This window comes from Emys orbicularis, chromosome 8 (assembly GCF_028017835.1).
Source record: "Emys orbicularis isolate rEmyOrb1 chromosome 8, rEmyOrb1.hap1, whole genome shotgun sequence".
Taxonomy (NCBI): domain Eukaryota; kingdom Metazoa; phylum Chordata; order Testudines; family Emydidae; genus Emys; species Emys orbicularis.
The window spans coordinates 35,218,738-35,245,127 of NC_088690.1; the positions used below are offsets into that span (position 1 = coordinate 35,218,738).

General features: G+C 44.4%; 1 protein-coding gene across 1 annotated transcript in view; it reads right to left on the reverse strand.

The window, feature by feature from the left end:
• The window catches only part of BCAR3 (BCAR3 adaptor protein, NSP family member), an 88,738-nt gene that overhangs the window by 8,477 nt on the left and 53,871 nt on the right, over positions 1-26,390 (reverse strand). Inside the window, exons 4-7 of the mRNA XM_065409367.1 lie at positions 9,881-10,009; positions 8,145-8,587; positions 5,666-5,766; positions 2,894-3,540 (exon numbers count right to left, since the gene is read on the reverse strand). Of these exons, the coding sequence (XP_065265439.1) occupies positions 2,894-3,540; positions 5,666-5,766; positions 8,145-8,587; positions 9,881-10,009 (1,320 nt within the window). The remainder of the gene's footprint in view (positions 1-2,893; positions 3,541-5,665; positions 5,767-8,144; positions 8,588-9,880; positions 10,010-26,390) is intronic.

Genomic DNA, 26,390 nt, shown 5'->3' on the forward strand with positions numbered 1-26,390 from the left:
AATATGTTAAGGGCTATTATAAAGAGGACTGTGAACATTACTGCATTAACTGAGATTTAGGTTAAATATTAGGAGAAACTGTCTAACTATAAGGGTAGTTAAGCTCTGGAATAGTTTTCCAAGGGAGGTTGTGGAATCCCCATCACTATAGATTTTTAAGTTGGACAAACACGGTCAGGGATGGTCTAGGTTTAGTAGTTCCTGCCTGATGAGGTCCCTTTTAGTCCTATACTTCTATGATTCTATGACTGTAAGGTAGCCAAATTCTGGCATTTCTTCCGGAAGGGTGGTGCAGAGGTGTAGCTGCTAAGTGGAGGTTCGCTGAGCCATTCTGTGTATGAGGGACACATGTGCATCAGAATGGCTCAGGAGGGCCTAGGGGAGCACATTTAGAAGCAGCCAGTGCCACTGCCTCAGAAAGAAACAGTGTATGCTACCTCAGCATCTACTGGTGGATGCCAGCAGGTGGTTAGGGTGGGTGTGCTAACCACCCCCCTACCTGGCTAATCATGCTCCCTTGGGGCTGTGGAGCCACTAGTAAGTATACTAGCATTGGGGGAGTACTAGCAGTAGCATTTTGTTGGGGGAAACTGGCACAACCCAGTTCTTTCTACCTTACAGTGTAATGTCCATGTTAGGCAGGTTCACCTGTCATTACTCAATACACCTGAAATCACTGCAGCACCATTTGTTCATTTTTATGGCTGACAGTAGTCACATGTCCCATTCGCCAACGTGACTCCTAAATGAGTCTTGGAGAAACTGTGCAGTTCTCCGTGTAAGTTATTAGAAACCACAGAGGGGGAGAAAAAGCCCTTGCTAGGTCACTGAGCACGCAAATCTTTTTTAAAAACTGACCAACTCTCTTCTAAATCTCATGCTCAGTGAGTAGCAGATGAGACAAATGCTGTATCTTTATGAGGCAAGTTTTACAGTAAACATTGGAGAGAAGAGTTTGTTTTGAGTTATAACAAACAGCATTATCCATTTCTGCCTCAGGAGGAGCCATTGCCCCCCTCTGGATATTGGGCAGGTGATGTACATTTTTTAACATAATTAGAAACAATATCACTTCTCACTAATATAGTTCCCAAATGACTGGCTGAATTAACTGATGCACTGATTTCACCTATATAGCCTCATGTGAGTGCACAAATATGCCATTAGGAAATCACTACAATGCACCATCTCTTTGGCCTCCAGCGCCCTTTTTAAACTAACAAACCTTGAGTATGCTTTCGCAGTGAAGCACTCCTAACAAGAATCGATCAATAACCATTCAATTCTAATGACTATAGAATAGATTGTATAGAGAGTTTAAAGGAGTGTAATGGAGCTGATGGCGGTAAGAAGGAAATGCTACTCCATGTAATGCTGACAGATCCCAGTCCTCGGCGGGTGGGATCAAACCTGGGGCCTCTGGAGCTTAGTGCATGAGCCTCTGTCACATGAGCAAAAAGCCAACTGCCTCTTAGCTCGGGCTGTAGGGCAGACTCATTAATTGCTCTCTAAGTGGTCTCAGTGCCACTAGATGGGACAGAACACCACACCCAGATGATGTGTGGGTTTCATGTCATTTGAATCATAGGCATTGCAATTATGACATACCCTAACTCCCCTGGATTTCATTAGAACCAGTGCTACTGATTTCAATGGGAATTGGGTGCCTAAATACCTTTGAGGATCTGGAACCAGGTTCACACCAAAGAAGTGTGAGCCATGCCACTCTCTCTCTCAAATACTGTGTTTCTAATGGATACAGCACTCACAACTATCCACTTCAAATGACTTAGAATTCAAATGGGTTTCATGTTCCCTTTAAATAAAATCATTATCCTGTAAAAAGGGCTGTTTGTACTTGAATTTCTCTCTTCCTTTTTCCATGTTGCTGAGTTCAGAATCGCTGCTCAAAGATTTGCCTGTATAACAAAGCCTGCCTCCTTGTAAAAATATCTGCATGCTTCTGATGCTTACCAACAGGGCCGGCTCCAGGCATCAGCGAACGAAGCAGGTGCTTGGGGCGGCCAACGGAAGGCACGTCCGGGTCTTCGGCGGCAATTCGGTGGCGGGTGCCTCAGTCCATCTTGGAGCGAAGGACCCGCTGCCGAATTGCCGCCGAGGAATGAAGCGGCGCGGTTGAGCTGCCGCCGAAGTGCCGCCGATCACGGCTTTTCCCCCCCTCCCACCCCTCCTTTGCTGCTTGGGGCGGCAAAAAAGCCTGAGCCGGCCCTGCTTACCAAGGTGTGCAGCTAGAGGATACAAATGGCATGCGAGGAGAGAACTGCATCTAAAGGCTCTGCAGCCACTTTCCACTACCTCTCATCCTGTCAAGGCCCAAAGACCCAAACAAGGGTTAGCAGAGCAGTATTCAGACAGGAAGCTAAAACAGATTGTATTCTATTCAGGTTCTTAGCTCATGCCCACCATTTTGGTCTCTGAGTGCCTTCCAGTAACATGAGCAATGTGTGGTGTTCTCTCTCTCTGATATGGGATTCATTCCTTCAGAATAAATACCATTTTTCCTAATCTCAGTTTCATGAGTCAGCATTTCTGCTGTAAATAAATCTACAACCAATAAAGAGAACATCAAATTTGTCTGGAATGGAGGGAAATATAGGTCTAAAATTAGGGACAACTAAGAGGGATTTTTGGTCCAGAGACAAATTTGTAATCATTCTTCAGAGGCTAAAAACTCTTTTCCAACCTTACCCCTTGATAAATCTCTGCAAGTCCCCCAAGTAAATATATACATTACCTTAGTCCCAGATCTCTCCTTTAATTCTTTCAAATCTTTTTTTTTAAAAAAAGCTTAATCTGGCAGGGTATCCAGTGACATGCAGAAAAGTTACTTCCCTTTACAATTATTAAAAACCAAATAATAAAAAAAAATTACCTTGCAGTCCATTCTAAGCATATGCCGGGCAATAATCTTTGGATTACTGTTGGTGAATAGCTCCTTAACTCTTTTTAACATTGGTGTTTCAAGTGGCTTGTTTTCAGGAGGAAGAAGTTTGGATTCAAAATCATTTGGTTTAAAACTGGATACTGTCTCAAGAACAGGTGCTACAAACATGCTGCCCTCTTCAGCCATCTCAGTCCAAGCTGCTAATGGATCCATTGAGCTCTGTAAGGCATCATCTTCATGGATCAGATAACTTGTTTCAGAGTTCCTGAATGAGAGCAATCCATTCTCTTTAGCTATCAGATGCTCCACGTAGCTGCTCTTCTGAGACAGAGATTGCTGTGTTGCTCCACAGTCTATGGAGGTGGCAGGGTTTAATTCACAGTAGTGTGCCTCTGAACTGTGCCAAGCTAAAGGAGACTGAGGTTGCCTCAGCAAGGGCACTTTGTTGGGTTTAGGTGGAGGCTTGGGACAGAGCTGGCTGTCTGATCCTCTAAGAGCTTCTCCTACTGGCGACTCGGAAGCGACCCTCCGAACTACTGTGGGGCTTAGAGTAGGTTCACTGCCTGTTCTAAATGCAGGGGAATTTGAACATGGGCTTGTATCTACTTCAGGTAGCTGAGATGGATGCCTCGAACCTGCAGGTGAAGAACAGAATAATTTTTTATGATGTAATAATAGCATCTAAGGCAATACTACATATAATCCTGAGATACACTTTACAGTTCTTTTTTTGTTGCTGTTGTTGTTTACTGGGGGAAGTGTTTCAGATCATGTAAATTCTTCATTCTGTCAAACACTGTTTAAAACGTATATTTTAAGAGATGAGCTACCAAGCAAATTCTCCTCACAAAATCCCGAATACAGAGAGCAGCTGGGCTGTAATGTCACCCTGTGGTAACACTGACAATAACCCACATCCCCACAGCACACAAAGGCTGGCAAGTCCTGGCTTGGAATAGGAGTGAGTTTGTAACTTGATCTGCCAGATAAAAACAGAATCTTATAGCTGCACCACACGAGGCATATGAGTCATTTTTAAGAATGACAAGTTTTGAAATGAAAGAAAAACTTCCTTAAAGTGGAGTCTGGGCATGTAGTGAGGTATGAAAAGAATGAACTTCAGGGATTCTAATTCTGTATCCCTAGAAGACAGTTGACTCAAATGTGGGGGAACGTGTGTGCACTGTAATATTTACACACATAGGCCCCATCCTGTAGTTAGCACACAGGCAAACATCCCATTGACATCAAACGAGGGCTGGCTGCAGGATTCTGAAGACAGAAGTTCCCAAATTGTGGCCAACGGAGCACTTGCTGGTTGTCTGCAGAGAGCTCACTGATCACATCATGCTGGTCTTACTTCTCATTACCAGCTGCTGCACTGCATTAAAGACCCCCAGATTGTAAGGTCTCCAGAGTAGGGACTGTCTCCTACTATGTGTCTGTATGGTGTCTAGGGGCCCTGCTCCTGATTGGAGGCCTCTGGCCACCATCATAATATAAATAAATACATAAATCACACATGAAATACTTTCCTAATTTTACTTTTCAGGGTAATTGCTATAGATGCTACATAAATGTTGTTGCAATCATGAATGGGAGGAAGGCCGTTCATCCAATCGCAAATGGGAAGGAAGGCAGTTTGTGCAATTATGTCTGGGAGTACAGTGGAAGGAGAGATGCTCATGACTAGACAATCTCTCTATTAAGGTGTGGTCCACACCACAGAAATGTTTGAGAACTCCTGCATTTAGAAATCAGTTTAAAACCCACAACACCCATTTTATTTTATTTTATTTTATTTTTCAAACAGATTTAGTGCTCTAGAAAAGTTCAAGATTGACAGCCTTGGAAACCAAAGGCCAGAATTTATCCATAGAGCTACTCACAACCTCAGTGCAAGCTTCCTCACACAGTGCTCCTGTTTGGCATAGAAGGGGGTTCCCTTACAATTTTCCCCTCTGGGTGTAGCTTGGAGGGTGGGTGTGGGTGTGGGGGGAAGGTAAGCAAAATTTCTCTGGCAATTGGGCGAGTGCTAGTAAGTCTTCTATCAGTGGGGTAATGCAAATGAAACTGACCACATTCTTGTAAATTTCATATTGCTGCTGCCCAGGAAAGTTACATGGGGCAGCAATGGCAGCAGAATTGTGATATAAGCAGAGAGAGGAAGATCAAAGGAGGATAAGAGGAACAGAGTGTACAGCTGCCCCACTTCCTCTTCCCTAACCACCAGCAGTAACAAGTGGTGGAAAATAGCAGAGTACTGATTCTGCATTAGCTGCATTACCTGAGTAATAGCAGCGAAATGTACAAAATTGTGTCAGGTTTACCACAGCTGCTCAAGAAGCTATGGGCAGGACGGTATCAGTGAAACTGTTGAGGGTCTTGTAAAACTCTAGGGTTGAGATGGTGACACTGCCAAGAAGTGGACCTATTAGTGCCAATCATAATAATCATTTTTCTGATGTGTAAACCTGATCACTAGGGTGCCATACCAAGCTGATAGGTGCCTTCGAAATAGAGTACTTGGTCTAGTAATTATAATGAGCATATCAACTCCATTTCCATGGGCCACTGAACAGTCATCAGATGCTAACTGTATTCAGTACTCTCACACTTGAGACCGTGAATTTCATGTGGTCTTCAGTCTCTGAAAATCTCTAGCATATTAAAATGTAACCCTGAAGATAGGGTAGAAGGCTGACTGCCTGCTGGCATGCATCTTCTAAGGAGTTATTAGAAATCTGCCTACAGACATACCTATTGGCAGGTAGCTTTCTGACTGGTGAGCCTTTAGGGGGAATCTTTTCTCCTGGACGTGATCCAAACTAGCTGGCTGGCTACCACTTTTTTCTTTGTTTCTGAGGGAGGGAAAAAGGCAACACAACAATATATCATTAAAGTGCAGTAGGACACTTAATATACAGGCCCAATCTTCAGTTGTGCCAGAACTAAGGGGAGTCCTCAGCTTCCCACTTACAGCAGCTTAGAGGGTCCCTTATGCTGCCAGAGCAGCCCAAAGGGGCCTTAGTATGGGCGAAGATCTGGCTCTGAGCATTGAGTACTGAGAGTTATTGCTTTGTGAAACATGGTAATAGGTCTGTAATCATACAACATGGCAGGGCAGAAATTAATGCTTTATTCTCAACCTTTTGCATGCTGTGAACCCCTCTTACAGCAGAGGAAAGATCTGTGACTCCTTTTCTCTCCTAGCCATAAAGAAAGGGAGGAGGGTTGTGTTCCCTGGTTGGAGTGTGTGTCACGACCTTCAGGTTAAGAACCCATTCTCTAACACAGTGATACTCAGACCTCAGCGGTTCAGGAGCCAAATTATCGATCAACATTGCCCAAAAGAGCCACAGGAGTGTGAATTATTTGTTTCATTTACTATAGAACTATATATTCAAATGACGGGAGAAATATTTAGTTTTTTCTCACAGCAAAATGGCTGACCAAGTATTATTATTGTTTTATCAACTTCAGTTGGTTAATAACATAGTAAAAACATCCTGATTAGTTAATAATTAAATCACACCAGTGGTTTAATATCACGTGCCGCAAACAGCTGCAGGAGACACATTAAAGAGCCTCTTGCGGTTCGCGAGCCTCAGTCTGAGTATCACTGCGCTAACAGAAAAGAAAGCTGCCCTTCCATTTCTGCTCTGGTTCAGCCACAGGAGAGTAATTACGGACATGCTTTGGTTGACACTCCCAGGAAAATCAGATGCAGAATAGTTATTTACAGGCTTTGGATGAACGACTTGTTCAGCCAACATTCAGTTTTCATAAAAGGCATTAACAGTGTCTACCAACTGCATTTCTAAGTTCAAGAGCAGACAGCATTAGCAGCCCAACCCCACTGCTGCACAGGCACCCCTCTGCGTTCGTCTGAAGTCCCACTGACTTCACTGCGACGCCTCATGGGCTAGCCCCTCCTCCCCCAGAGTCCCGTTCAAGTCAGGGTGGCTCCATAGAGGCATAGGGGTCCAGCAGCGTAGATCAGATTCCAGGATCCAGGTGAGAATCTCAGACAATGATTTGGAATTTTTGTAGTCAAAAAGTTGCTATAGCAGTTTGGGTCCCTTTTTGCTGGCATGCTAAGACTTTTTCAATACAACACCTGAACTGGGCAGTAATGAAGAACTACAATCCATCGGCTGTCTCCTTCCAAACAGTCAGCTTTATTAGTGCACTTTATTTTAGTCCATCTCACTTTCTCTCTTTTTAACTCTCTTAACCCATTTGTGGCATTTTCTTCACTGCAGCAGAAGAAAAAGGGCTCAACTTGAGAGTAACAACAAACCTTTTACTTTTTTTAACCTTCAATTTATGTTTAGCATTTTTATTATTTCTAAGCTACTGCACAAGCTGCACCATTATTGTATTTACAGAGACTGAGACCAATTTCACTCACACTGGTTTGATACCATTGACTTCGGTGGAGAGGGTCCTGAGTCACACCAGTGTGAGTGAAAGGAACCAGCGCTGCAGAGCGCAAACACCATCTTGCTGAGGAAACGGATCTCACTGCAAAAAACCCAAATCATGTTTTTTCAAAGATATTTTAGAGCTGATTATTTTCAAAATCTGATTACACCATTCATCTAGCTTGTTAGAATATCTGTACTTAACTGGGCTGCTGCCATATTCAAATGGCATCAGTAATCTCTGTGTTTTACATTAATATAATTGAAGACAGTTACCTTAAAGCTCCTTATTACAGCTGTTAGTCCTCTAAGGGTACGTCTATACTTACCTCCGGGTCCGGTGGTAAGCAATCGATCTTCTGGGATCGATTTATCGCATCTTGTCTAGACGCGATAAATCGATCCTGGATCGCTCCTGGAAGTGCTCGCCGTCGACGCCGGTACTCCTGCTCCGCGAGAGGAGTACGCGGAGTCGACGGGGGAGCCTGCCTGCCGTGTGTGGACCCGCGGTAAGTTTGAACTAAGATAGTTCGACTTCGACTTGCGTATCTTAGTTCGAAGTGGGGGGTTAGTGTGGACCAGCCCTAAGGCCTGAGCCAAAGCTCACTGGAGTCACTGGAGCCAGTGGGAGTCTTTTCACTGACTTCACTGGGCTTTGGATCAGGCCCTTAAAAATGAGTTATTAGATGAGATCGTGAGGCCTGATTCTTTCCCCTTGAAAGTAGAGGACAAAACTCCCATTGACTTCAGTGGGAGCAGGATTGGGTTCTTGACTCCCCTTTATGGAAGATGGTGGAACAAGAGAAAAGTACCTTAAAAGATTTCCTTTGGTTAAGCTGTGCTCCTGGGACTGCACGCCGTATATACTGAGGCTCAGCCTTTTTGCAGTCTCTGTTTTTCCTTCAGTGATATTGCATTCTTTTTTTCGAACTGGAGATACTCCGTACTTTTCCTCTAGACACCTCAGTGGCACGGTCCTGTTGATAGGCTGAAAAATAATTGCTCCACTCTGCTTTGATACTGGCCTGCGATTCCCCACATAACATCTCACTAACCCAGGGATGCTGTCGAAACTTTCAAGTTCGAACTGATACTGAATGCGGCAGTAGGCTTCATTGAGTCTGAGGACTGTTCTGTTGATTTTGAAATGTTGAGAGATGTTTTTCCACTGACAGGTAAGAACAAAGTTTCCAGGACTGGAGAGAGAATCCCTAATCAGGAAATCTCCATCTCTCTGAACTAGGCTTTCTGCCACCTTAGAGAGAAAACATACAAAAACAAAACCCCACATTCGGAGTCAGAAGGGGAATACTCAGCCTTGGCTAGTATCACATCAGTAGAGTCCTGTTATTTAATCCTAAATGTAGGGCCCAATTCTGGCTGCTCTGTGAGCACAGGTTTAAAACCAGAAAAGACAGGATGGAGGAAAAGCGTGGGGCAGAATGTTGCCCTCTCTAATTCTGGCTCCTTCTAAAATCCAGAGGCCATTCCACAGAATTTCTGCAATAGGAGTCTGTGAGGACCTTCTAGGACAGGGCCAGAGAATGCAGTCCACGTGTTTGTGTGCATATTTCCCCAATTTGTCAAAAGAAACTCATCTGTGAAGGGGAATGAAGTTACTCAGAATACTGGAGTACATAACACAACTTTTGATCTCTCACACACACACACACACACACACACACACACACACACACACACACACACAATTTTAGAGGACATTGTTGCAGGCAACCAGAATTTGTCTTTTAGTTATTACTTCCAGTTACTTCACGAGAGACAAAGAGCTATTCTTAAAATGGGTTTCACATATTCTTCTCTTTGTTTTGCGGTTTGCACATAAAAGCTGAAAAAACCCTGTTTCTTTCTGAACCAAGCTGGCCCTTCCCATTTGACAAACATTAATTCATTAATTTTCAAACCACAGAGCTGCCTGCTTCTGACTGCTCTGCCTGATTTTCAGCATCTGCTGATGGCCCCAGGAAAGCTCATAACTGTGAGAACAGCGTTTGACAGGTGCATGTTGATGATGAGCCAGCAGGGGGAGCTCGTGATGTTTTTGGTGTAGAAGACCAAAATAAAAAGATAGCGACTTCAAATAACTATTAATTATTATTACTACTATTACTACTAGTATGCTCTTTTATAATTTCAAACTCAAGAAAGGTAGAAGATTGGAACATTTTTCAATTCTGGATAATCATACCAATCTAAATTCAGGCCAACAGCTGAACAACAATATTAGGGGACAGAGTGTAGCTCTTGTCTATAGCACAGAGGAGTATTCTTACCTCTCCTCACTGGATGGTTTTTCGTTTGTTAAAGTATAAGAAAAAGTGGATTTCTTCCCTCAGTTTTATGTCTTACCAAGGCATATTAAGTAAACAATATCAGACACCGCTTTTCTCTCACACTGGAAGGCATTCCGGTTCTATTGAATTGGGGACCTCATGCAGACTGTATGTAACACTCCAGTGTTAACCTGTCTGTGTCTGTATATGAAAGCCCACAGCTTTGCCTGTGAAGGGAAGATCCAGGAGGGACATACCTGCCGAGGAATGCGTCCATGGTACCAAGCATGGCTACGTAAGTCTTCGCTGCTTAATAGCAGCTCTTCCTCTAACTCTTTCTTCAGCTTTTCCGGGGTGTTGTCCATAACCTGCCTCTCCCTAGAAAACTGCAATAAAGATTAAAAGGTTTGACTCTGCCAGGTTTAGTGATTAACATTTTATATCCCTCAAAACTTTCATGCCTTATGTCACACACTCTGCACTAGGCACTGGAACATGCCGGGTGCTCCGTTTAAAAAGCTGACCTGCCTTTGATCTCTAATCTGTATTTACAAAAACTAGTGTCAGGTGCGTAATGACGCCACACTGTGCTGAGTGCATAATAAATGGCCCATCTGTGCATCAAGAGATAACATGCACCTACTGAGCCACTTCAGTAATTGCATCTTGCCAGTAAGAATTCCAGGTACGATAAGAAGCAGAGATGGGTCCAAAGCCGCCGCCCCAAGACTTTGCAGTTTAATTCAGATCTGAACTTTGCTCTTTTGCCCCATTCTAAGAAAGAATATCCTAAACTATCAGGACAGATACAGGGTGGACAATTCAGTATTTACTCTGCATGTGAAATATCTGCCTTATTAAAGGCAATTTTCCCTTCAAACACTTAATTCTAAGTGGAAGTACAGACTCATTGAACCCTGCATCTTCAGGCAATTCTCCTTATTCCTTCCTGAAGAGAGCAAAAATCTTAGCTCCCATTAGGGTACCTCCCTACAATGTGTAAGGTCTTCTGGGGGATTCCTCCACCTCTATAATATACCAACCATAAGATCTTCTGTGGGATTTCTCCCCCTTTCAGCAAGCACAGGATATTCAGGGGATTGCCATGTCCCTCTATTCCCAAATGATGTACCGCTTCCATCTGGGGCCCTTAGTCCGTCTCTGGAGTGTGACTAGGGTGACCAGATGCCCCGATAAAATCAGGATTGTCCCAATATTTAACCCTTTGTCCCGCATCCCAATCGATGTACGATCGGGACCCCATTTGTCCCGATATTCAGGTGTCACGTTATTGATTTGAACTGGGACCATATAGAACATGGTTGCAACCAAAGTCCTGTAGTGGCACCAAATCTTGCATAAAGGGGGTCAAATGAGGTGTCTAAGACAAGGTTATGGTTTGCTGGTTATAATTATTCTGTCTATATGTGTGTATCAATTTTGTAGTTGAAGTTATGAATATTGGCTCTATACTGTCTGTATTTCAAACTTATGCTATGCTTCTGGGAGACATCCCAGACAAGTTGGTGTTAGCTCTGCCTAGCCTGCTTGATGGCCCATTAAGGACCATCAGTTATACAGCTGACCCATGGAGAGAAGGCAGATACGCCTTGTAACTCAGCAAAGTATGCAGGAACTTGCCCATGTGACTCCAGACTCCATTTTGCTGTAATTTTCCACAGTAAGAACAAAGAGGTGTTCTTACACCTGGAAAAGACTATAAAAGGCTGATGCCTCTCCTCCATCTTGTCTTCAATCCTGCTTCTTACTTCTGGAGGGACTTTGCTACAAACTGAAGCTCTACACAAAGGACTGATGACCCATCCCAGCTGGGGATGTATTCCAGAGACTTGATTTTGAACCTGCAGTTTATTTCATCACTGCTACAAGCCTGAACTAAGAACTTTGCCATTACTGTATGTAATTGATTCCATTTAACCAATTCTAGCTCTCATCTCTATCTTTTTCCTTTTATGAATAAACCTTTAGATTTTAGATTCTAAAGGATTGGCAACAGCGTGATTTGTGGGTAAGATCTGATTTGTATATTGACCTGGGTCTGGGGCTTGATCCTTTGGGATCAGGAGAACCCTTTTTCTTTTACTGGGGTATTGGTTTTCATAACCATTTGTCCCCATAACGAGTGGCACAGGTGGTGATACTGGGAAACTGGAGTGTCTAAGGGAATTGCTTGTGTGACTTGTGGTTAGTCAGTGAGGTGAGACCAAAGTCTTCACTGTCTGGCTGGTTTGGTTTGCCTTAGAGGTGGAAACCCCCCAGCCTTGGGCTGTAACTGCCATGTTTTAGCAATTTGTCCTGAACTGGCACTCTCAGTTGGGTCCCGCCAGAACCGCATCGTTACATCAGGTAAGGAGGCGAGCAGGAGGGGTGAGTAGGCGAGTGGCAGGAAGGGGGGGGGGTAAGAGGCCAGCGGTGGACAGGGGGGGTGTGAGGGAGCAGGCGGTGAGCCAGCGGCGGGCGGGGGGGGGATGTGAGGAGGTGAGCCAGCAGCGAGCCAGCGGCGGGGGGGTGGGGGGGTGAGGAGGCAAGCGGTGAGCCAGCAGTGGGTGGGGGGGGGGGTGAGGAGAAGAGCAGTGAGCCAGCGGCGGGGGGGGGGTGTGAGGAGACAAGTGGCGAGCCAGCAGTGGGCGGGGGTTAGGAGGAGAGCAGCAAGCCAGCGGCAGGGGTGTGTGTGAGGAGGTGAGCGGCGAGCCAGCGGCAGGTGGGGAGGGCTAGTGGGAGAGTGAGGCGGCGAGCAGGGAGCCAGCGGCAGGCGGGGGGGCTAGCGGGGGAGTGAGGCGGCGAGTGGGGAGCCAGCAGCGAGCGGGAGGGGCTAGCGGGGGAGTGAGGCGGTGAGTGGGGAGCCAGCAGCGAGTGGGGGTTCTGTGAGGAGGCGAGCGGCAAGCCGGGGGGGGGGGGGTGAGGAGGCAAGCGGCGAGCCAGCGGCGGGGGGAGAGGGCTAGCGGGGGAGTAAGGCAGCGAGCGGGGGTTCTCGGGGCAGCATGGGGGTTTGTGGCACGGGAGTGAGGCGGTGAGTGGCGGGGGGGGTGAGGAGGTGGTGAGCGGTGGGTGGGGGACTGAGGAGGGGGCAGTGACAGGGGGGGCCAAGCGGGGAGGGGGCGGGACCTGGGGCAGAGTGGGGGCAGAGCCTGGGAGGAGCAGGGCTGGACTGTGTGCGGGGCCGACGGCACCCCAATGTGTCCCGATATTTTACTGTTGTGATCTGGTCACCCTAAGTGTGACTTTGGTGATCCATGAAGCCTGTGGCTTCTTCTCCAGAGAAACAATAAGGATACTGTTGTCCAGTTTTTCACAAGTTCTCAAAGGGGAGAAGTTCTTTGGACATTCTAACTTCCTCCGAAAGGCCTGTGAGTCAAACCCTACATTTCATGTTGCTGAAATTCCTACAAAAAGCCCCAGATGTTCAACTATCAAATATTTTAATGGGATTCAGCTATTTGTGGAAGCCGACATGATGCTCCATTGATCCTGGAGAGAGACAGATGTTACCTCCAAAAGAAAAAAAAAGCCAGAGCTAAAGTGACACAGAATGTTAATGCCCCTGATAGGAGGTAGGTTACCAGGAAACAATAATCACAGAAGTTTTTTTCCCCCATGGCCATACCTGTTTGTTTGTTTGTTTGTTTGTTTGTTTGTTTGAAAAAAATATTTGGATGGGATCCAAGGCTCCCGGATTCCTTTCACAGGACATTTTGATTGAATGGTGCATTGTTTATAAAAAGACTGGAGAACACTGCTGTTCACCCACTGATCACAGTCTTTCTATGAACACTGTGCTCTCTAAAGTTTCCATCATTGCATCCTTTCAGCATATAACGGAGAGCAGATGTTGTGTGTTTTGCGCTCTCATCATCAAACCTTGGTGCAGTCTGGAATAGACCAAGTTACAACCATTTGTTAGAGAGCATATTCTTGATGGGAAAATGTCAGGAGAGGTGGGCGTTCTGCTGCCCACATCATTTAAATAGATTCATTCTAAGATGAATTTTCTTCCTATCTCTTCCAAGGAAAAACTATGTGCCTTTTTAGACAATAAATAGTTGAAGATTTAGTTTATACAGTTGAGGTCAATGAAGCACTATAGTAGCACTTCAAACCCCCATGCAATTTTGTTTGTCAGCCACGTTACCATGCTGTTTACACAGGTAAACATGGTTAACAGGGATACTCATGTTGTGCAAGAAGGGACAAGTCCTGCTCCTTCTCCGGCAGCCAGGATGCCACTCTGGGGGTTGGGTGTATATCCTATACATGGAGCTCCCCGCACAGCAGCATGCAGTGATGGGAGGGCACAGAAGGCCACAGCTTGGGTGCAGAAAGAATCATGCAAAGGGCTGCGGCAAGGACTCTCGCCATTGAAGTAGAGGAGTCTCCACAAATCAGCTCCCTGATTGCTTTGCAGCCTGTAGGGGAGAGGATTTGTAGTCTCCCCATCCCTCACAATACCTCTGTTTGGCGCCTGGCTCAGCTAATTGGGCCAAGCACTCAGTGTAAGATTCCTCCCACATGCACTTTATAATTTAGAAAAACGGGGACAGAGATATAAACAACAGGCCAAGTCATCCCTCCTTGCAGTAAAGCAGAGTAAATGAGCATTGCACCGGGGATCTTCAGAGGGGTGGGGTGGATTGAGCCGTCCCTCCTGCGGCTGTGGAGCACTAACCAAGCCACTTTTGCAGCTGCTACTTCAGCCCTCCACAGCTGTTTCACTCTCCCATGAGGTGCCTGTGAGTGTCTGCGCATGAGTGAGTATCCAGCAGATCAGCAAATTGGCAGATCCACTGGACTCAGCTCCAGCACTCTCATCACATAGCTGCCCAGCGCAGGATTTGCACCAGTGATCTTTAAATACAAGGGAAGGTGTGAAAGATTAAAAATATTATCCTACAGTAAATGGGTTAAACTAAATGACATACAATTAAAGCATTTGTATGGACTAAGGAGGCGTACTGTTGCATCTGCGTGTCAACATCATGCCAATTATATATTTGCAGTTACTTAGGGAAGTTAGTGTACAAATCTAGGATGGGATTTTCAAAAGTAATTAAGGGAGTTAGCTGCCCAATTCCCATTTTAAGTGGATAGACGTTGGGCACTTAAATTCCCATAGGCACTTTTTAAAATACTAGCCCAAATCAAAATAACTCAGTGCACAAATGTAATTCTAAATATCTGTATATACATCTACTGTATTAGATGGAACACATTTATCAGACAGTATTTCTGTCGTGTACTTGTTCATGGATTGTAGCTCTAAATAAAGAGTTTTGATGCAATCTATTGCTTACTGCAAATTTTCTGGATATAAAAAAAGCAGTAGTTATATTATTAATCAAGAGTCATTCTAGAAATGAGTGCATTACAGTGGTGGGGGCGCTATTACTATATAATGGAATATGACTTTGTGACATGCCACAGGACCAATCAGGATGAAAGATGCCAGACCTTCAGCTCAAGAGTGAATTTCATTCATAGTGAACAATGCTGACAACTAACTTTTATCTTACAAATGGAGGCTGGGTTATCTACCACAGCTGTTCCAATCAGGATACAGGAATATATTTAATATAATACAGGAAATAAATAGTGGGTAACTGGATTATTCACTAGGTTTAAAATCAAAGTAATGAAACAGTGTGCTCATCAAGTTACTTCTAGCATCATCATAAGAAAAACATTTTTAAGGAATCCAACTTAATCAAATAGTTAACATTCATGATCAGCCTTTTAAATTCACAACAAACTGGAACCTAGAATAGATTGTAAACTCTTCAGGGGAGGGACTGAGTCTTCCTATGCATCTGTGCAGCACCTACCACAACAGGGGCATCCTACAGACAGTACTACCACTTGCCCAAATCTATTTATAGAACTATGGTGTTTGTACTTAGAGAGCAGCAGCAAATAGACTATATATTAGACTAATTTTTCTTAACTTTTGTGTTTTTTTTTAAATCGAGCAGCATTTGTCTTAATTTTGTGTCTTGGACAGAGACAAGCACTTTGTCAGCAGTTATCTAATAATAATAAACAATAAAGAGGTTTGAATGGAGCGTTGCTTCTATCATGCATTTGCAGAGAGATGGAGTGGGTGATAAAAGTCTTTTCAACCTCTAAATATGATGCTATTATTCCAACCCGTGTTGTGACTCACTTGGGCAGAGAAACAAGGAAGCCTGCAGCTCAGATTCCTCAGGATCTCCAAGCGGTAATAATAACTCCTTCATATGCAGCCCTGATACTGCAAGGAGAATCATGTAGGCAAATCCCTCTGCCCAGGGCCGGCTCCAGGCATCAGCCGACCAAGCACGTGCTTGGGGCGGCACCTTGTAAGGGGCGGCCAATCTTGGGGAGGCGGGGGGCGCTCGGGATTTTTGTTTGTTTGTTTGTTTTGTTTCGGCTGGGCGGCGCTCGGGGGTGGTGGTGGGTGGGTGGGTTGTTTTTGTTTCGGCGGGGCAGCTCTCGGGGGGGTTGTTTCGGCAGGGTGGGGCGGCGCTCGGGGGGTGTTTCGGCGGCGTGGCGCTGGGGGGGTTGTTTCAGCGGCACGGCGCTCGGGGGGGGTTGTTTCGGCGGCACGGCGCTTGGGGGGGGGGTTGTTTCGGCGGGGCGGCGCTCTTTTGTTTTGCTTGGGGCGGCAAAAAAGTTAGAGCCGGCCCTGCCTGTGCCTGCACAGAGCCACGTTGACTTCATTAATCCACAAGGGCCTGCCCAAGGGATTCCCTCAGTGGTGAATTCTGCTAAGAATCCCAATGAGAATACATGGTCCCAAGCTTTTAATTTTCAGCAGAACATTTCAAATCACCACTGCAATTATTTTACCATTTTTCCAATTAAACTTGCGGCGTTTATCACATTGTACTAAGGATTTCCCCTCAAGTCTCATTAAAGCTAGGATCACAACCTGCCATTAATTCCACAGGCTTGTTTTGATACTGTATGTGATTTCACATTTCAAAGGCAAATATAAGCTGTTAGGTGCAATGAAGATTGGAAAATACCAGTGAAGTTCAAGAAAATCAAATTCCAAAAGATCCACTCAAGTTTTGCCTGTTTAAGATAAACTATCAAAAGTGACTTGGATCATCATCATATATTATATGTATGAAATTTGACAAACCTAGTGTTCTGGGAAGTTCCTATTAAAATATACTATTCTCACATCCAAATGAAAATGATTATTTTTATTTGTGCAGATGGGATTCTTCCAAAGAGACCTCTTTACTACAGCGGGCCCTAATCTTAATCCTCCATTCAGAACGAATCGCATTAGGATAATTTTGAACTGTGCCCATTGCTCTGTAGCAACTTTGGGCAGGTCTACACTACAGCCTAAAATCAATATAAAACTTACGTCGTTCAGGGGTGTGAAAAAGCCTTCCCTTACACCCCAAGCGAGGCAAGTTTTGTGCTGTTCCATTGACATAGCTTCTGCTTCTCGCCGAGGTGGAATAATTATGCTGAAGGGAAAGCACTCTCCCTTGGCATAGTGCGTCTTCACCAGACGTGTCGATATAGTGCTGTAATGTAGTTTAGCTTGCCCTTTGTTTGCAAGCTAAACTCATAATTGTTGTTTATCCTGTAGACTAACGGGTCAGATTCCACTCTCCCCTAAACCAGTAATCTGGAGCAACTCCGTTAAAGTCAATGGAGCCACATCAGTTTAATACCAGAATGAGGAGGAGGAGAAGAGTCAGGCCCACTGTCTTACATACATCATCAAAACTTACGTTGTTTCTACTTTGGAGGCTTATCTCAATTCTAATGGGAAGCAATAAACCAAATCTGGTTTCTATCTGAGTCTGAGAGACAGGTACTATATAGTCAGAGGATGGGTAGAACAAATTGTATAATTTTAATTTGCACTAAAAATGGATAGGAAGTAATGATAATAATAATAAAACCTAACCTAACCCAAATTGGCTGGAATTATGAAGACACAAATGGTTTTCTTTCTAAGATATATGTTGGAAACTGTTCAAGATCTTTACTGCACAAAATCTCCAGATGCATTTTTGGTTACCCAGGGGATTCACTGTCATATCTCTGTGTATCCTGTTGGTAAAGTATTATTTACTCAAAGCACATCTAAGGACTGTTACAGTTGTTTCTGTAGGTCTCAACTTTCCTGATAAAAGGTAACCCGAAACCCTGATGCGGTTTTCATCAGACCATTCGCTAACGTCTTCTGCTCATGCAGCTTCCCTTATGTCCTTCATCCTCATGATAGTATTTCAATTATTTCCTGCTGCTATGGGCACAGTTTAGCTAGCAGACATTTAAATTAGTCCCAAGAGGCAGACTTAGTATTTCTGATTCTTCTTGCTTTGAAAGGAAAAGCTCAACTTTTGAGAGGGCTTCAAAGCAGACCCAGCAATCAGACAGCAATATTATGATTAGAGATCAATGAATCAATTAGGGGGGGAAAGGGGGAGTCACCTGAATCAGGAATTGAACCAACCCCACACCTTGCCCAAGGTTCTAATAAATTCAGCTACATATCCCTCAAACCCATCTTCTCCCCAACCCCCCACAGTCCTCCTGCCCTTGGTTAAATCCATCCTGAAGTCTTTGCTAGCCTAGTTGCGATCTTCAGATCTCACAAGTTCTGTCACTTCCTTAGAATAGATGAGGGGAGGAGGGAGGTATGCTCTGGCTTCAGATATGGGGAAAACCCAGAATTCACATGAGTTGAACAGAGCAGCTGTCCAGAGTGCTAGACTGAAGACTCACAAAGGAATAGTAGTAGCACAGGTGAAGGGGATGTTGGGGATTTGGGAGGTGAGGGAGAGCAAGACAGGAGAGGATAGGAGATAAAACAGAGGAGAAGTATTGAGAAAAAGAAAGGGAAAATTCACAAGGTCTGGAAAAGCTTCCAAAATGTAGGGAGTGAGTGGGGCTCATCTGAATCCAACCCCAGTTTTCTGAGGTTGCTCCTCTCTCATAATAATAGGAGAAGATTTGGCCTAGATAAGATGACAAGAAAAACTCAATATTTGCTGTAAAACTTGTGGCCTCTGTATAAAATGTACACTTACTGCAGTAAGTTTAACCCTGCCCTCTTTTGACATTTGATTGTAAGTTCCTGGCACTGCATGTATAAAGATATTAAAAGGTATTGGATACAACAAAACATATTTTACAATTCCCTAGCCCCTAAACTACTAAACAAGACAGACTTGCATCAAATATTTCACATGTATAGGTGTAATCACCTGCAAAAAAATATCCCTAATGGGATGCTATTTGGGATTGGACTCATTAAGTTTACTATTTGAAAGCATTCTGTTTGGTCCTTATTCTCTTCTGCCCAGTGGTTTTATTGCACTTGGCAGATAGCCTGTAAAACTGCAAGCATGCAAAACCCAGACTAATTTCAAACACTACTTTGGGGGAAGTGGAGGGATCAGAGACTCTCTTGCTAAATGGTACATCTTGAACCACAGCACTAACTTCTCTGCATAGATTTCCCCTAATTCCTCAGAAAAATGGAAAGTGTTTGTGGGACTAAGATGGTGCGTGACAGATATTGCAACCACATGCAACATCTTTGGGGACCATAGTATATTAAGTGTGTGAATGGTTTATGTATCACTGTGGGCCGGGAATTGTATGCACCACAGGGAGAAGGATGCCACAACTCCTCCATGAACTAAGAATAGTGGGGGGTGATTAAGGTGAATCACTCCGGGACTGTAAACACCTCTAGAGAGGTACCAACCCCTGAGGAGGCTTGCATATACTAGTTCAAACTGGATTTTCCAGAGACCAACAGATAAAGAAAGAGCTTTTGGCATAAAAAGGCTGTGTTTAAACAGACCCAGTGCCTTCTTTCTGATCCAGCAAATGAACAGTGTGTAAGCGGGGGAATGGTCCCGCTATTGTGGGGAACTTTCCTGGCTTCTGCACTACCCCGGTGAAGTGGGCTAACGAAAGGATCCGAGTCCTCGCTCCCACTTCCTTTACCCAGAGGCCTCCCTGCCCTTGAGGACTCCCCTTCCACTCTCCTGTCTGGCAGAGTCCTCGTAAACCCCGACAAGGCTGGGCCCAGGATTCCTGGGGGGCTTGACCCCCAACCCTGCTGTGGTCACCTAGGACAGGGGCTAGGGTGTCCCCACTCCGGGGTACTCTCTTTGCACTGGGCACCTCCCTGACCCACTGATCATTTTATACAATTTAAAGCAAATACAAGTTATTTAATTAACAATTACTTTTAAAAAAGAATAAAGAAAAATGGAAAAGGTTAAAGGAAACACATCACCCTGCTCTGAGGCAGGGAATATCACAAGCAGTGTCTCTGGAACGTCAGGGCAGTTCACAGTCTGTTCCTTGTAGGTCCCGGGCCTCCTTCTCAGGCCCTGGCTGTGCTGCAGAGACGCTGTGGGTTGGACACTTGCTCTGGCGGTGGCCACACGCTCTCAGGCTCTAGGTGGCAGGACCCTTCTTCCCAGCGTCGCCCCCGCCCTGTCAGGGTTACGATCCCCCTCCAAGTCTGGCCTGCAAGGCCTCTTGGCTGAGGTATCTCCCTGCGCTGGGCCCACTGCCAGGGTCCCCCTCACTCTCCCCAGCTGCTCACCGCACCCAGCTCCGGACTGCTCCAGCCCCAGCTCCAGCTCCACTCTGCCTCAGCACGGCTGCTGCTGCTGCTCTGCTTCCAGCTCCCTGGGCTGCTTCTCTGGCCTCTCTGGCTCTGGTTGCTACAGCTCTGCCCCCAGGACAGGTCTGCTCTGCAGGCTGCTTCTGTAACCCTGCTTTGGGGCTGCAGCTCTGCTCCCAGCAACTTAGCTCAGGCCCCTCTGGATCTGGCACGGTTCTGCTCTCCAGCTCAGCTTGGGCCCCTGCTTTCTCCTTAGCTCGGCCCCACTCAGTCTGACCCAGGCAATTCCAACTCACACGGAGGACGGGACCTCCCTGGCCTCCTGACCCTCTGATTAGCCTGTCAATCAGGCTGATCTGGAGCATTGGCCTCTCCCCATTGTTCCTGGGGACTGTCAGTCTCAGGCTCCTGATTTGCCATCGACCCTTCCCCTTTTAGTGCTGGGAGCAAGCCAATCAAAACACCCCCACTGAATGTTAGTAAGGGGGCAACAGTCCCCTTACATGTGCAAGGGCCCCAACCCTTGCAGAAGGATCTGGCCTACTAGAGCCTCGTAATACTGATGCATGCATGTTCTTTTATTGTTTTTAATGTTTTCCCTGTAATACTTTTACCTGAGGAATAAATGTGCTTGTTTAGAAGAAGCTGCGTGTTAACGGGTAGCTACTGTTCATAGCCCTTGAAGGGAAAGCAAAGCACAGGTGCTGGCCTTTAGGTAGCCTGGCTTGCTGGGGATATTGCAGTGTAAGGCAGGGAGCTGTGCAGCCTCAAAATCCCCAGTCAGTAGGGACTGGGACAAAGGTCCTTAGCCAGGGATAGGTGATGGCTGGACACCTGAGACCTGACTGGGCATTCCTGGACGAGGTGAAACTTTAAGTAAATGAATACAATGGCAGCAGCTACAAGAGGGGCACATCTTGACTATAGCACATAGCCCATGTTATTAGGTCAGGTACTGGGGAAATCCAGAGGAGGAAAGAAGTTTTCCCCAAGGTAGCGTTCCAGGGCTGATACTGCAGACTCAGGGCTTCAACACACCCTGCAGCTCCTGCACTCCCCAGTCATGGAGGAGAATGGCAGGTGGCTACCCATTTCCACACTTCACAGAAGGTGTGGACCCCTGCATAATCTCACTGAAACCTATGCCCCGGCACAGTGGAATCACACCAGTTCTAATGAGATCAGAGCCCTCTACATGTAGGGGTGTGGGAGACAGAATTTGGCCCAAAAAAGGGAGACATAAAACTGTTCTAAAGTGAATGATGTAACTAGGCAGGGCCAAGCCCAACTGCCAACTTATTTAGGAGAAAGTTTTGAAGTTCAGACTGATTTAATTCTCCCTTTGAGAGGTCTCTATTTGGCCATCTCAAATGTAGAGAGTGAATCAATATGTAGATCTTAAACTGAGCCAAGTGAACTCTAGCATTAACCAGAGACCTGAACTAAGCCAGATAGAGTAGAATGACATTTTATGGAAAATCCAAATGGGCACTGGCTGAAGAATCTTGTATCTTTGGTGTCAGCTGGAAACTTTTGGAGGAACAACTAGTGAAAAGTATCAGTAATCAGGCAAACTTCAATCATCATCTCACTGACTTTCTTGAAATTCAAGTACCGGTAAGTCACACAAGCTGAGTGTCCACCACAAGGCAAGGACTGTGAGGCCTTTCTGACATTTATGGAGATATTCCTGAATGGAAGAGCCACATGAACATTGATCTGGTTTATGCCCAACAGGCATACAATACAATATCACAGGGTTCAGTCCAGTGCTCACTGAAGCCAACAGAAAGAATCTCATTGGCTTCAGTGGGCTTTGGGTCAGGCCTATGTTGTACAATCCTTAACTCCAGTAAGAAAATAATACCCTCCCCACAACCCAACTGTAAATATAACTTAATCCTTAATTCCTGAAATGACATCATTCACAGACTAGGGTATATGGTTCACCTCTAGACAATGGAGCCTAAAGCTCTGAATTCTCATGTGTCACAATCCTAAAGTTCCTATTCAGCTGTTGAATGGTACTTGCTCAGGCAAAATTCCCTTTGATTGCAATGGGGATTTTTGCCTGAGTAAATCTTAAGGACTGCAAGATTTGGCCCAATGTGCTTATGCAAATATACCTGAGAAATGCTTATGTCCAATCTATTACTAAGAAGCCAAATGCTGATGTATGAACTCAAGCAAAGTTCCCACTTCAGCAAATGGGAATATGCTGAAGCAGGTACAGAGTAAAAAGTAAGCATGGAATTTAGGAGTTAGAGCAAAGAAGGAAAATTGTGGTAACAAAGGCACAAAGTAGCCTTGGGTAGTTTTCAAACATAAAGAGAATCCTTTACCTCTTTTCAATTTATATTAAGGAAATAATGTCTATTTTAGCAACATAGTCTGTGGAACATCTTCACTACACCCACTATAGTCATGCTCAGAACACAGTCCGTGGAACTTCTTCACTACACCCACTATAGTCATGCCCGGAAAAAGGCTGGGGTAGCACAGATATCAATTACATGTGTGTTAGAGGGCATGTGGGAGTGGAAACCTTATGAATTATGTAAAAGTAGCATGAGAACTCAGAGAGAGGAGCTTTCCCCTTGAAAGATCTTAGGACATGCAGACAGATCAAGAAGGAAAGAAGATCTTTTCAACACAATTTTTTTTTAAATCACCTTGATACCAAGGGTGCAAAACAAACCTCATGCAGATCCAGAAGCAAGTCAATGGGGAACCAAAGTTCAGAGAGTTATGTGAAATTTCACAGTATCTTGGTAAGTTATTTCTTCCCAGCCCAGCCTCTCCAACAACAACAAATGTTATGCCAAAAACAAAGATCCAAAAGCTGGGCTGTGGCGACTTGCTAGCTCATGGTAGCAGACTCAATATTCTTCACGTGAATGCTGAAACTGGATATGTGAAGCCCAAAGATACCAGTGAATCAGATTTAGATTGTCACATAGTGAAGAAATATTAGTTAAAAATCACCATCTATAAAAAGCCATTGCAAATGCCATCTTTCTCTTGGATGAACTTGCAAGAGTGGCCTCTTATAAAAGGCTGCCTGCCTGGGTTACATTCATAACATTAGGACATTACTGGGTGATGTGGTAGCTCTACATACTGGAAGTTTCAAAACCTGGCAGCCATGAGAACTTGAATGGCTTTCCCCTTTTGAACAGCTTCAGATGAGGGTGACTCATGAACAGCTTCAGAGGAGGGTGATTCATCAACTGTATAATTAGGATGTTACGAACAAATATAATACTTGAACAGGTTCTCCCCTTCCAATCGTAAAGAACATATTAACTGAATAGAAGTTGCAACATGTTCAGGGCTAAGATATCTGTTTACCATTTTTACCATGGTTGCATCTGAATTTCCAGATTCTGAATCCCAAAAATGACAGATAGAACTTTTAAAAGGAACCATTTTCACTGGCTTGAAGCTCACATAATAAATGAGCACAGGTTAGGGGGAAGTAGCAGTGCCTCTGCCCATTTCTACAGACAGCTGCCAACCAGACTGCAGTTTTCTGTAATTTGCAGTAAACATCTGAACTAGCTGTTGATCCTCATTCTTACTTACTGTTAGTAATTGAACGGGGGTGCACTTACTAAAATACACACACACCATCATCACGGTATAGCGTTATTAGGCTATAGAGTTTCTGAACTAAACATTATGTTGGACTTTACACTCCAGTAACTAAAATACCACTTTAGCTGCTGTATTTCAGATTTGCAAGAGTCACAAAGGTAGGTATAATGCATTATCAGTGCTCAGACCCTGTACATTTCACATTTCCCAGTGCATGTTGGGACATATATCAGTGTCCATGTGCTAGGCCAGATTCTGCTCTCAGTTACAGCTCAAGTCAGTGCAGTTACTGTGGATTTACCTCTGTGTAACAGAACAGAATTTGGTCCTGTGTGTCAAATGCATCCCTGGTATAACTCTACTGATGTCAGTGGATTTATTCAGGATGAACTTGTCCTCGGTAACTGCACACAGCTGATCCCTAACAAAATTAAGGATAAATCTCATCTAAATATAATCTATTTCCATTGAAGTCAATGGGTTTACACTGGTGTGAGAGAACAACTAGCCCTGAGTTCTTATCAATGCTGGCACCAAAGTGCATTGGCGTGCTAGAGAAAAGAGGCATTCAGCTCCCCATCTTGGATCCCATGTTCTCTTCCCCACTACCCATTTCCATGTCTGACTGTTTTCCCCAAAGCAAGGGTGACCCATTTCCAAAATGTAGGCACTTCTTAAAATAGCAATTCATTGGATTTAATTAAAGATAAATCAGCAGTGCCTTCTGGAACACATGTATTGAAATCTATTTTAAATGCTGGAAATCTCTTTAAATAGAACCTTATTTTTGAAAGAGACCAGCTGTAATTTGTTTCTGCATAAAAGGCTTTATTCTTTTCCCATACAGCAAACACTATTAATGTTTCAGTTTCTCCAGAGACTATATGGATTAGACCAAATGGAAAATTACCATGACAACACCAGTGTTATTTTAGATATTAGAAATTCATGCCAAGTCAAACAAAGGGCATGGACGAGAATGATCGTTTTAATTCAGTTCTGATAGCGAACAATAAACCCCAACTTCATTTTGAAAGTTGTAGAGCAACAGAATTATAGTGAGAACCTTTAAAATCCCAATTAAAATTAAAAGCAATAAAGTTAATGGGACAGAGTCTCCTTTCTTTGACACCAGTGACTGCTTCAATGTGATTGCATCAGTGAAAAAGGAGAAGAGAATCTACAGTAGGGTCAAATTTTCAAAAGTGCCAAAGTGATTCAGGAGCCCAAATCCCCGACTGTCAGGGAGACCGTCTTTAGGACCTTATGAACATAAGTCTCACTGAAAGTCACTTTTGAAAATAGGACTAGGCTCCTTAATCACTTTGGCACTTCTGAAAATGTGACCCCTAATATTTTGAAAATGGAGATGAAATCATTCAGGACGGTATAGGATTTTGTCCTGGCAACCATACATAGTGAATGAAAGGTGAAGAAAAACTTAATCACCAGTGCACAAAACAAACCTGCACTCTACTGAATGCAGTTAGCTTGGTCTGGTGGGGCACCATGCACCTATCACTCACTAGCACTGTCAGCAGCATTAAAAGGCTTGGGAGAGAGACACAGCCCACCTTCCTCAGCGAGGTAGCTGTTTGATGCAGTGCTGGGCATTTGATGGAGTTGAAGCAAAGGGGGAAGAGGCCCCAATCATGCAGCTACATACCAGGCTCGTGAAACAATCTGTAGCATGTGTTTTTGTTTTCAAACATAAATCAGGGACTAAGTCTGGGTTCTAGGATTCATTTCAACACAAACTAGTCTGTAATAATTACAGGAAGCCAGTCTTTAAAACAATCTTAAAGTCTGCATTAATTACACTGTACAGTGGCTGCACTGTGTCTAGGTAGTGAAGGCATCTCCACCAGTGAGGACACTGTCCAATTCTAATCACAATGACAATACCTGTTTATGCCAACAGATGCTCATCTCTGAAGGCCTCAATGCATCTTCTTCACACAAACAAGCAGCCATGTGGGCTGACATATCTACAAACTAAACCCACGAGAGCAGCACAAATGGAGAGCCTGTTTATGTGGTTTGGCCCCTGTGGTTTTTATTAGGGATGGGGCTGAACAGTAAAACTGATCCAAAGCCCTTTGGGGAGACTTCGATCACAACTGATTGTGGCTCATATGGAATGTGTCCCACTCAATGTCTGTAAAGCACTTAGCACATTTAGGATATTATATAATCTCACATTTTAAATCTACAATAAAATCGGAATTGCCTGTAGGGTTTTAAAATAACACTACAATAAAAGAAAAACTAGTGACCTTGACCTAATACAAGTGTATGAGATGCTGCCACTGAAAAGAAGTACCTATTCTTTATAGCATTTTGGCTCCTTTGGACCAATACTAAGGCTTAACTAAAGCACTTCCGAACACTATTATCTGAATAGAAAGCAAAGACTCTGAACACAGTGGGGTAAATTCTCAAATGTAGGTGCTTAAATTTAGACACCTAAATCTATATTTAGGCATCTAAATGAAAGTGGCCTGATTTACAAGGTACTGAGACCTTGAAGCCATAGGTGCAGGAACTAGGTGCCG